The 12,630-nt window shown below is 38.3% G+C and overlaps 1 protein-coding gene across 2 annotated transcripts in view; it reads left to right on the forward strand.

Moving 5' to 3' along the window:
- LOC120301742 (sodium-dependent neutral amino acid transporter B(0)AT3-like) overlaps window positions 1-12,630 on the forward strand; it is a 40,435-nt gene that overhangs the window by 25,634 nt on the left and 2,171 nt on the right. For both annotated transcript variants that reach the window (XM_039329303.1, XM_039329304.1), the window contains exons 7-10: window positions 650-778; window positions 4,677-4,833; window positions 7,203-7,407; window positions 10,978-11,137. In XM_039329303.1, the coding sequence (XP_039185237.1) occupies window positions 650-778; window positions 4,677-4,833; window positions 7,203-7,407; window positions 10,978-11,137 (651 nt within the window). The remainder of the gene's footprint in view (window positions 1-649; window positions 779-4,676; window positions 4,834-7,202; window positions 7,408-10,977; window positions 11,138-12,630) is intronic.

Raw genomic sequence — 12,630 nt, forward strand, 5'->3', positions numbered from 1 at the left:
TTGCTCTTTTATGGCAACATGTACATTCAGTGTAAAGTCATGTTATATTGTTGCCTAAAGTAGGGACCATACTTCTTTCTAATGCTTATAAGATTTTATAATAATAATTTGACAGCAGTTCTTCCTTTCATCTATCTCACTTGATAATTTTACAGACACTTCATCATTCTGTATGGTAGGAAAGTTCTGTACACTTGCTCAAATTCCATCAATTTAGATTAATATTCTTTCAACTAACCATAAGATTATTTCCAGGGGCAATTGAATATACCTATGTAGTTTTTTTTTCAACTGAATGGAATTTTGCTAGTAACTTCTTACATAGTTCTTTTTTTTTTTTTTACTTCCCAGTTTAGCCTACAGTGCTAACATATTTTGGTGATTTCCTGATCCTGCTAACTAACACATCCGCTTAGCTTCCTCCTCAATTTCTAACTCCACATAAGGTAGTTCATTACAGCCACCTGAGTTGATCGGCCTAATAAAATAAAATATAAATTTCATCTGCTACATCTGCTAACCTTAAGGCATTCATTAGTTCACATTAAAAATTAGATCAATGATGAGAGTCCTGACAAACTGGCAATTTTCATACTTAGTGCTGCCTTTTGGAAAGTTTATTCTGTTTTTTTTTCCCCTTTTCTTCTAGAAATGACTGTGAAAAAGATTCTGTCATAATAGCTACAGTGAACAGTTTAACATCTATATATGCCTCAATCACCATTTTTTCAATTCTTGGGTTCAAAGCAACAATAAACTACCGGGATTGTTTGGATAGGTAAGCTATTAAAATAAAAATCCATGTAACATTGAAATCTTATTTTAATTTTGCTTTGCATTATTTTGCGCATTATTTTGTTTTGCTCCATTATGATTTAACTACTTCGAAGAGTGCTACATAATGGAATTAAAATGAATACAAATCCTAGAGGAATTCATACAAATTATATAATAATACATTTAAGTATTTTTAATTCATGGTAACTTAAAACAGGGCTTTTCAACCAGTGGTACAGGTACCACCTGTGGTACATTGGCACCTGGCAGGTGGTACGTGACCATCCTAGAAGAGTGGTAGCAGGGGAGGGGAATGAGCTGAACTTGTGGCAGCACCGCACAAGCCTGAGCGAGAGATGGCTGGAGCTGGAGGGCTGTTAGGGCTCAGCGAAAGCGCCAGGATCAGTGCCACTTTCAAGCTGATCAGCACTTCTTCATGGCTGTCAGGGCTCAGTGGGAGTGCCAAGATCAGTGCCAGGCTCCAGCTGGAGCTTGGGGCTGATCCTGGTGTTTCTGCTGAGCCCCAAAGAAGCACCAATCAGCTGGAATGTTGCAGCATCTCCAGGGTCTGGTGATTTACATTCAGATGCTTGGCAACTGATTCATATTTATGACGGTCACAGTGTCCCAGGGTCATGTGAAGTGACCAAAACCTGCTGCAACCACCCAGCAGACGGGGGATAGAAACCAAACACCCCCCCACCCCACCCCTGCTGTCAATCCTCAACAGAAATGCTCACAACAATGAAAACCTCGGACAGGAGGAAGAGCACCGCCGGGCAGGCAGGCAGATGTCTTGCTCGGCTGTGGCTTGGAGGGCACTTTTTTCAATGCCATTGTAACTTTGAAACAGTCACTAAGCGAACTGTTGTAAGTCGAGGACTACCTGTACTTTATCACTTTTTTCCTTTTTTTGGTCATCAAATTTTTGACACCTTGCTGGTGGTACTCAGATGTTGCCATATCCTAAAAGTGGTACAATGGGTGAAAAGGTTGAAAAGTCTTGACTTAAAACATTCTCCAGAGGATGCTATTATCTTTCTGACTTTATGCCTGGTTAGACCCAAACTGACTTGGTTGCCGATGGGAGAAGGAATAGACTACAAACAGTACGTTCATCTAACTGGGACTACAGGGTTGTTTTCCTGCTGTGAAATAATGTCTTGAGGCTAATCCTTTTTATTTCTTCCTTGTTTGGTCAACCGAATAACAACAAGCTATGGCATACAAAGTGCATAAAATGCAACAAAGAGAGGCTTTTGTATTTCAGATTTATCAATTCCAGTTAATAACAGCTTTGGTTTGGGCATATCAAAGTTTCTGAGCCATTTTTCAAAGTAGCTTCACACATGCTGTTAATTGTTGAAATCCAACAGAGATATGTTGGCTAATTGAAGACAAGTTATCTCTGCTCACACAAGACTTCAGCTGGTATATCAGCTAAGCTGATACTGAAGGTTATCCTGGGACTTAAAAAGGTGTCTTACCAGTTTACCTTCTGGTTAATGTGGCTGATAAAACTCACCTTCCTCCTGTAAATAATTTCCCATCATTTTGTGATGACTCTCTCAACATGTTTGAAAATCCTTTCTGCTTACTGATCTAGATTATGCTGATTAGAATTTCTAATCCAATATATCAGACTTTCATGGAATAAATAAGTTGGACATTGTTTAGTTAGGCAAATGTCCTTTACCTTGTTGGGACTATTTATTAATCCTAATTCAATTTGCTGGACAATAAAGATTTTGTTTCCCGTTGGTTTTTTGGCTGCTAATCATGAAACTAACCTGTAATATAACCTATCGTGTACTATTTTAAAGAAATCTTCTGTTTTCACATGATGACAATGTATACTCCTCAGTACCTGTTGCCAATGTGCACACATGAAAGAAACATACAAAAAAAATGGAACTGTTGTTTGAAGCACATCCAGTACAACTGAAATATCTGTAGATATCTAAAAGTAGTGGTTCTGCTGCTTGGAATGCAGCTCAGATAGACCACGTACTTGGTTGTTGCATATGCAGATGGGACAGCCATGCTAGAGTCACATTACATTAAATAGAATGGCCACTTGAAAAGAAATGGTTCCAGGACAGCAAATGTGGCTCATGAACCACTTTTTGACCCAACAAGATATTTTTGCCTCTGCTTCGAATAAAACTTGGACTATGAAACATTTTGTGAAAGTGATGAACAAAGATTTTTATTATTTGAGATAGATGTTTCCAAGAATAACTGATACCAAGATTAAGGAAGACATTGTTGTTGGTCCACAGATCAGATATATCATCAGTGACAAGCAGTTCGAATATCTATTAGTGGGGGCCAGAGTGAATCACATGGAAAGCATTCAAGGATGTCACTGAGAATTTTCTTGACAACTACAGAGCACCAAATTGTAATCAGCTGTTTGACAAACTTCTTATAGTATAGAACAGTGTTTCCCAAACTTGACAATTTTAAGGCATGTGAACTTCAACTCCCAGAATTCCACAGCCAGCATTGCTGGCTGTGGAATTCTGGGAGTTGAAGTCCACATGCCTTAAAATTGTCAAGTTTGGGAAACACTGGTATAGAAGACCATCAAATGCAACATGTCACTGAAGATTCATTTTCTGTATTCACACCTGGACTTCTTTCCTGAAAATCTAAATGCAGTCCCTGCTGAACATTTCACCAGGACATTGTCCCAGTGGAAAAACAATTATCAGGGCAACTAGAATCCATCAGTGCTGGCTGAATATTGTTGAATACTACAGTGAGATGCATTGGAGACTGAATACAAGAGAAAATCAGCAGCAAAACACTTTTAGCCCCATTGAACTCATGCAGCATATTGGAAACATGTGATTAAATACATTAGTCATTAATTTTGTACCTTTTTGAGATTCCTACATGATACTAACATTCTGAAATCATACATGTGTTCAATTTGAAAGGGGCCATCATAATCATCAAAGGTTTTTTCAGGTAGCAAAATTTTGGGGGAAAAAAATTGTTGTCCAGGGACCAACTGAGGACATCCCTTGCCTCATTGGGACTAGAAGAAAGGAAATGGTAGAATGTCATCTATATTGGAATAATCTGTGGTGCATATCCCCACCTCAGCTTTTTCAGTGTTTTCATGTCAATGTCATATAATATAGGCGGTAAAGTTGAGCCCATAAGGATGCTGTGATGCATTAGTTTTCAGCATTCTCTTCTGGAAATATTTAGCTAAATGGAACTATTATAAAATTAAATTTATTTCCTTCTTTCTTTCCTTCCTCCCCCCCACCCCTCCCTCTAATTTCTAGTCATCTGATCATTCTGAAATTATTACAGTGTGTGAAACCTTTTAAATCTTTGTGTGCCTGAAACTGGAAACAATTATTGTACTTCCCAGGATTTAGTAAATATACAAAACTGTTGGCTTTTGGGGGGGGGGAGTGCGGTTGCTGGGTAGAATTCATATCAAATTACTTACTCATATTGATTGTTTAACAAGATTTTTTCACATTTTTTTCTATTTATCTTCTATTATTTTATTCTCTTTTTATTTATTCTGTCTTTTATTTCTGTTTCCTAATTAAATAAAGTTTTGCATGTGTTTCTTTTATGCTTCTTCTGCTATTTTTACCCTTAGATTTTTTTAAAAAATCCTATAATACGTGGGTTATGTATTGTTTTCCACTCATCATTTTATTAACCGTAGGCATTTAGGCTGATGGTAAGGAATCACTAGAGGCGTAATTCAATATTTGGAGCATCTCATTGCCCATGTATGCTATGTGGATGGTGCTATTTGGCTATATGTAAGCATGAATACTCAAAGTGCAATTAGGAGCAAAAGTTGATTTGTTAACCACCATAGCAATGCAAATAATTCATACCTTTCTGGATTTTCATAACAGTAATATTGAATCACTCACAACTGCATTTAATTTGATGGAACAAAGCATTTCAAGAGAGAACTATACACTTTGGCTTGAGTCTCTGAGTCAAGGTGCTCCATCAAGAGTTTCTGGTCTCAAGCTGAAAAACTGTGATCTTCAATATTTTCTTCGTAAGGTACGGTAAGCCTATTACTGAGAGGTCCTGTTTTCCTGTGAAAGAATACTATGGATTCCGTGTACAGGTAGTCCTTGACTTACAACAGTTCATTTAGTGACCACTCAAAGTTACAAGGGCACTGAAAAAAGTGACATATGGCAGTTTTTCATATTTATAACCGTTGCAAGCATCCCCATGATCGTGCTTGGCAACCAGCTCATAATTATGTTGGTTGCAGGGTCCCGGGATCATGGGATCACCTTTTGCAACCTTCTGACAAGCAAAGTAATAATAATAGTAGTAGTAGTAGTAGTAGTAGTAGTAGTAGTAGTAGTAGTAGTAGTAAAGTTGGAAGGGACCTTGGAGGTCATCAAGTCTAACCCCCTGCTCAGGCAGGTAACCCTATACCATTTCGGACAAATGGCTGTCCACTCTCTTCTTAAAAACTTTCAATGTTGGCACATTCACTGCTTCTGGAGGCAGATTGCTCCACTGGTTAATTGTTCTAACTGTCAGGAAGTTTCTCCTTAGTTCTAGGTTGCTTCTCTCCTTGATTAGTCAACCAGGAAGCCAGATTCTCTTAACAACCATATTACTAACTTAACAACTGTAGTGATTCACTTAACAATTGTGGCAAGAAAAGTCATAAAATGGGGCAAAACTCACTTAACAAATGCCTCACTTTGCAACAGAAATTTTGGGCTTGGTTGTGGTCGTAAGTACAGGGCTACCTGTTTGGGACCATATTTTTGTCTTTTACCTAAGCAGCTTTGTCTGCACTGAGAGCATAGCAAGAAGCATGCACCAGTTGTGAAATTCAGAGAGTCACTTTAGCAATGGAAAAGACTTGGTCAGACCAAGTATTACTACCAAATTAACCAATTTCCCTCTTGGTGGTGTTTTCCATTCAAGACCTTTATATAAGACTGATGTTGTATGCATTCATTGGATTTAAATTTTTATCCATTCTTCCTATGCCATAAATATCTTAAATTCTTGTTCATTCACTGCTTACCTAATAGCTTTTCTATTTAAGCACAACCTGTGAAGCATGTGTAATGTGAAAACTGGTACTGAAATGTTTTCAGACTAGCTTTTTTTTACACAGCTTTCTTTTTCAGATTAGTATTTTTTAAATGATGCAGATAATTTTAAAGTCTGTGTTTTTAAAGAGAACTGTAAATAATTTGTTCCTATGAGGAAAGTGGCTATAGGACATGATGAGAAATTGATTTAAAAAAAAAATCAAGTGCCAGGTTTGCATTTTTTTTCCTTCATCATTTTTTTTATAATATCATTTGAGGAAACTAATTGTTAGGACATTAAGGACAGTTAAAAGGCAGCATTCTTTTTATCCAGTTAAAATGATCTGTATAAAAAAGGCAAATCTGTTCCAATGATACTCTGTTATGCAACCTGCTTTTTATGGTGATGGTTCTATTGCCATCTTTGTTAGACATACTGGAAGTGAAGGCTAGAGCATAGCAACTATGTGAAATGTATTTCTGACAAAGGTCTTTTATTTACCTAGTTCCTGGGAAAAAAAATAAGTAAACACACCACCACCCTGATATCTCTAATAACCTCACTTTATAAAAACACTGTTTTAAATTACTGTATTTTCCGGCATATAAGACAACTTTCTAAACCCTGAAAAACTTCTCAAAAGTCAGGGGTCATCTTATACGCCAGGTAGCTGTTCTCTAAATTTAAAACCAATCTGCCCCCTAGTGGCCAGCCCTATTTTTTTTTTTTACAGAAATAAGCACTAACACAATGTTTCTCAACCTTGACAATTTTAAGGCATGTGGACTTCAACTCCCAGAATTCCACAGCCAGCAGGACAAAGCATTCAAAAATCCCATTTAAATTTTTAAATTTTTCTTTACAAATGTAAACCCAGCAAACACATTGTTTACCAACTATTAAGTGATTTATGTTTTAAAAAATCAATAAAATATATGGGGAAAAAATACCAGCTGAGTTCAGGAAGCATTAGGGAAGTAGTGGTGGGCAACACTCGCTTTCTAGCAGCAAAGGAATGGAGCTCCTATTGTGCTCATCTATAAACAGAAATTCAATATTGACCGTATTTTCCGGCGTATAAGACGACTTTCTAAACCCTGAAAATCTTCTCAAAAGTTGGGGGTCGTCTTATAAGCCCAGTCGTCTTATACACCAGAATATACGGTAGTCTCATTTTGTAGGTTTTACCTGCTGGGAACCTATCCTTGTCCATGCCTAGATTTTCATTTTATCGATGGAGAAGCTAAATTTTAGTCCACATTGATTAACCAGTCAAGACTTGCCTTTGCATTATAATATAACATTTCCAGATGTGTGTGGCTGATCAGATTAATTGCCTATTCCATTTTGAAATTTTGCAGAGTGTTTCTGGGCCTGGCCTGGCCTTTATTACATTTACTGAAGTTGTAACGAGGATGCCTGGAGCCCAAATATGGTCAATTCTGTTTTTCCTCATGCTGTCCTGCCTGGGACTGTCTTCTATGTTTGGACTCATTCAGGGCATCTTGACTCCTTTCACAGAAATTCCTCTTGTGACAAAATACTTACGCAAAGAAGTTTCTTGTGGTAAGATTGCTTTCGAAAAGAGTTTCAATTTCATCTTTTTTTCTTTTCCTTTTTATTTTTTTAAATAAAGTTGCTGACATTGCTATTGAATGTTTACCTGATTACCTAACTATAGTGCTTCAGGGTAGTCCAAGTAAAATAGGGAAGGCTCTTTGAATCTGCTTCTCCAGGTACTCCATTTGATTGAGAGATTCAAGCAAAGCCATTCCCAAGTAACTTCACTTTCAACTGCCCCATAAGAGTCTTCTTCACCTCTTCATTAGGGGTGTGTGTGTGCGTGTGGACATGGGGAAAGAGCAGGAGCATCTATGAGGGGATCGGTGATATTAAAATGGCAGCCGAAAGTACATGGTTCAAGCTCCATTCCTTTGTATATACAGTATACTATAAACCATATACATGTCTTTGAGTTAGTTTTGATTCCTGGCAATTGCCTGGACTAGTCTCTGCTGTTTTCTTGGCAACATTTCACAAGTGGTTTGCCATTGCCTTTTTCCTAGATCTGAGAGGATGTGACTGGCCAAAGGTTATCCAGCTGGCTTTGTGCCTAAGGCTGGAGTAAAACTTTTAAAATCCTGACTTCTTGTCTGATACCTAAATTACATCATATTGGTTCCCCTATGTCTGTGACTGCCTATATATGTGTGTGTAGACACATACAGTGCATTCAGAAAGTATTCAGACCCCCTTCACTTTTGTCAATGTAGTTATGCTGCAGCCTGATTCTACAGTTGTTGAAATTCATTTTTTGCTCATTAATCTACACTCGGTACCCTATAATGACAAAGTGAAAACAGAATTTTAGAAATGTCTGTAAATTTATTAAAAATAAAAAACTGAAATATCACACTGGCACAAATATTCAGAACTTTTGTAACAACACTTGAAATTTAGTTTAGGTGCCTCCCATTTCTCTTGATAGTTGCTGACATGTTCCTACACTTGGATTGGAGTCCACCTGTGGTAAATTAAATTGATTGGACATGATTGGGAAAGGCACACCTCACAACTGACAATGCATACTGTAGCAGAGGAAAAGGTCAAAGAAACTGCCTGCAGAATTCAGAGAAAGGATTATTCCAAGGCACAGAACTGGGAAAGCTACAAGAAAATTTCTGCTGCATTGAAGGTTTCTAAGAGCACAGTGGCCTCCATGATTCTCAAATGGAAGAAGTTTGGCACAACCAGGACTCTTCCAAGAGCTGATCGCCTGGTCAAACTGAACAATCGGGGGAAAAGGGCCTTAGTAAGAGAGGTGATAAAGAAGTTGATGGTCATTCTGACTGAGCTCCAGAGATCCTGTGTCAAGATGGGACAGAGTTTCAGAACTCTGCAGCCCTCCACTGATCTGGGCTTTGTGGCAGACTGGCTAGACTGAAGCTTCTCCTAGTGTAAAACATATGAAAGCCCACTTGGAATTAAAAAAAAAAAAAACATCTGAAGGACTCTCTGATCGTGAGGCACAAGATTCCCTGGTCTGGTGAAACCAAGATTGAATTGTTTGGCCTCAATTCTAAATGTTTTGTCTGGAGGAAACCAGGCACCGTTCATCACCTGCCCAATATCATCCCAACAGTGAAGCATGGTGGTGGCAGTATCATGCTGTGGGGGTGTTTTTCAGCAGCAGAGACTGGGAGATGGTCCAGATTGAGGGAAAGCTGAATGGAGCAATGTACAGGGATATCCTCAGTGAAAATCTGTTCCACAGCACTCAGGATCTCAGACTGGGGCGAAGATTCACTTTCCAATACTCTGCTAAGCACACAGCCAAGACAACACAGGAGTGGCTTAGGGACAACTCTGAGTGTCCTAGAGTGGCCCAGCCAAAGCCCTAACTGGAACCCTATTGGACATCTCTGGAGGGACCTAAAAATGGCTGTCCACCAACTGTTGCCATCCAACCTGACTGAACCTGAAAGGATTTTCAAGGAAGAATCGCAGAAAATCCTCTAGTCCAGGTGTGCAAAGACTCAAGGCTCTAATTGTTGTCAAAAGTGCTTCAACAAAGTACTGAATGAAGGGTCTGAATACTTATGCCAATGCAATATTTCAGTTTTTTCTTTTTAATAAATTTACAGACATTTCTAAAATTCTCTTTTCACTTTGTGATTATGGGATAGTGAGTGTAGATTAAGGAGGAAAAAAAATGAATTTCAGCAACTGTAGAATCAGACTGCAACATAACAAAATCGACAAAAGGGGGTCTGAATACTTTCCTGAATTCACTGTATATACACAACACACAGACATTCCCCCATATGTATTTAGGCAGAAGCTTTTTGCAAGCTAATACAGGTGGTCCTTGACTTGCAACAGTTCATTTAGTGACTGTTCGAAGTTACATTATTGAAAAAAGTGACTTATGACCATTTTTCACACTTACCAAGTGTTGCAACATCCCCATAGACAGGTAATCAAAATTCACTGGTGAATTTTGGCACTGGTTGCACTGGTTCTTATTTATGATGGTTGCCGTGTGCCAAGGGTCATGTGGTCACCTTTTGCGACCTTCTGACAAGCAAAGTCAATTGGGAAGCCGGACTCACTTCACAGCAGTCTTACTAACTTAACTGTGGTGATTCACTTAACAACTATGCCAAGAAAGGTTGTAAAATGGGGGCAAAAGTCACTTAACCCAATGTCTCACTTAGCAACATCATCTTTGGGCTCAATTGTGGATGTAAGTTGAGGATTACCTGTATGCATTAAATATTATCTTCAGTCTGAAGCACCCAATTGTCTCAGTTGGGGTATCTCAGCACATTGATGACAACTGAAAAAGCTGCCTCTATCTTACAGGATAGGGGGATGTGGGTAACCATGTACTTACCCAGCCAACTGATTATGTTTTGTCTTGTTTAGTGAACTGGAAGGCAGACTGTTTTTCGTCTAGGCCAGGGGTCTCCAACCCCGGGTCCGTGGACCGGTATTAGGCTGCTGCATGCCAGCAACCGGTCCGCACAAAACAAGCAAAGCCATCCGCGGGATGCAGGCAGCACACAAAACCATGCACCCCCCGGTTCTCGGAAAAACCTCCCTCCACAGAACCTGTCCCTGGTGCTCAAAAGGTTGGGGACCTCTGCTCTAGGCTATAGTAATTGGCTATACAGAATCACAGTTTTTCCCTTTTTTTAGATATTATGCAACTGCCTTCAGGGATAAAGGGGGCAAGAACAGCCAGACTAGTTTCTAAGGCAAATAAGAGTGGTATCAGAAACTGCCTGCCTTGCTTGCACTCACTTTTATAAAGATAATTGCACAATGTACAGCAAGATAAATATAATTTGTATACATTGTGAGCTTGATGTCTGCCTTTATTACTGAGCAAAGTACATCACTAAGTGAAATCAGTAGCAGAAACTCTCATCTATGTTTAACCAACTTTGCCCCTGTCCGTAAATGTTCAGGAGAAATCTGGGGAGCGGGGAGATTGTCAGGATCTGGGGAAATAAGAAGCAAGTTTGACAGATCAGATATTATCTATGTGAAGAGCTTGGAAATATTTAATTGACTAAATTATAATTGATCTCTTTTTGCATTTTCATTCACACACTACTTTTTTTTCATTAGGTATAATATGCTTTGCCTCTTTTTTGTTGGGTCTCCTTTTTACTACACGATCGGGAAGCTACTGGCTTGAAGTGTTTGATAGCTATGGAGGAAGCTTAACGTTGTTGATCATTTCTTTACTTGAACTGTGCAGTGTTGTATACGTTTATGGTCTGAAAAGGTAACGAGATTCTTGTATGTCCATTTCTTAGTACGCTCTTCAACTGAGACAGTATGGAATGTAAGAGTGGAAAGACCTCAGCCACAGAACTTCACTGGGTCATTCTCTCTCAGCCCAACCAACTTTACAGGAATTTTAGGGAAAGTAGGAGCAAGAAGAGCTATGCATTTTGAGTCCCCAAATGAAAGGCAGGATAAATACCTAGCAAATAAATACGTAACAAAAGCTTTCTCCTAAGATTATACTTGCTTTACTTGAATACACTTTTATTGTATTCAGAGATCTGTATACATGATCTTCGTGAAGTTCAGATCCAGGCATATGGTAAATCATCATTAGCATCATGTCCTAGGAAAGGAAAGGCTTAAGCTAGGAATAGATGGCTCTTTTAAGGTTAGTTAGAGAAGGCTCTCTGGAAGCATTTGAGGTAAAGGTGTTGCCTTGCAACCACCTCCTAATACAATGAAATGATCATCACTTTAACAAAGCAAAACACTTTCACACCTATGATGAGCAAGACCCCAGCTTTTCATTCGAGCAATTCTGTTTGTACAGGTAGTTCAATGGATTCCTAGGGGGGAAAAAAAATCAGTCATTTTTTTTCACACCAGTTGGGATTTTCACAGTCTAGTTCACTGATTTGCAGTGATTAATCAATTCAAATTCCTCCATAAACTCTTAATATTTTTAACCACTCCGTTTGCATAAAAAAACCTCAGCTTACCTACATGAAATCACCAAAGGAGATTTTTGCACTAGCATTGTGGAATTTTCTCACTAAAAACATCCTTAGACTTTATTTTGCCAATGTCTGAGTGGACATTACTAGTGCAGAAATGCTGTAATTTAAAACGCTTCTGATATATTCTCACATCCCTTACAAAAGTAATACCTGGTTATGCATATACACTATAATTTTGAAACTTCTAAACCCAAGTTTTTGCACCCCCTGGAATATTGTCTCACACCACTGGTCTACTGTCTTCTGTAAAATAATGCTCTAAGCAATATTTTCCTTATTAGTATTATATACAACACGATTCCTAACAGAAGACAAGTTTCTCCAGTAGTAGTTAAATAACTTTAGTTTTGAAGATTTGTATCTAATGTGCAATACAACTGAATTTAAATTCATACAGGTCATTCACCTTAAGTTAGGGCTATTAAGCTTTTAGAATATATACACACATACAGTATTCTTACATATCTATATCTACTGGTACTTGTAGGAAAATGTGGTGCACATTGTGAGCATTGCTAGGATTCATGAGAAGTGGTTTTTTCCCTCTATCAGCAACTGATTAAAAAAGCAAGTCTGCCAATAAGATTTGGTTAGTCAGCCTTTACTGCAGTTTGGTATAAAATGATTTCCATCAAGATATCTTGTAACTAAAACACCCTGGAGAGGTATATCAAAGACTAACTTTGTGATGATATTGTAATAAGGGCCTAAAAAAGACTACACTCCTGTTAGTACAAAATAAACAGTTAAT

Source organism: Crotalus tigris, unplaced genomic scaffold (assembly GCF_016545835.1).
Source record: "Crotalus tigris isolate CLP2741 ecotype Arizona unplaced genomic scaffold, ASM1654583v1 scf7180000024391.5723578, whole genome shotgun sequence".
In the NCBI taxonomy this organism is placed as follows: domain Eukaryota; kingdom Metazoa; phylum Chordata; class Lepidosauria; order Squamata; family Viperidae; genus Crotalus; species Crotalus tigris.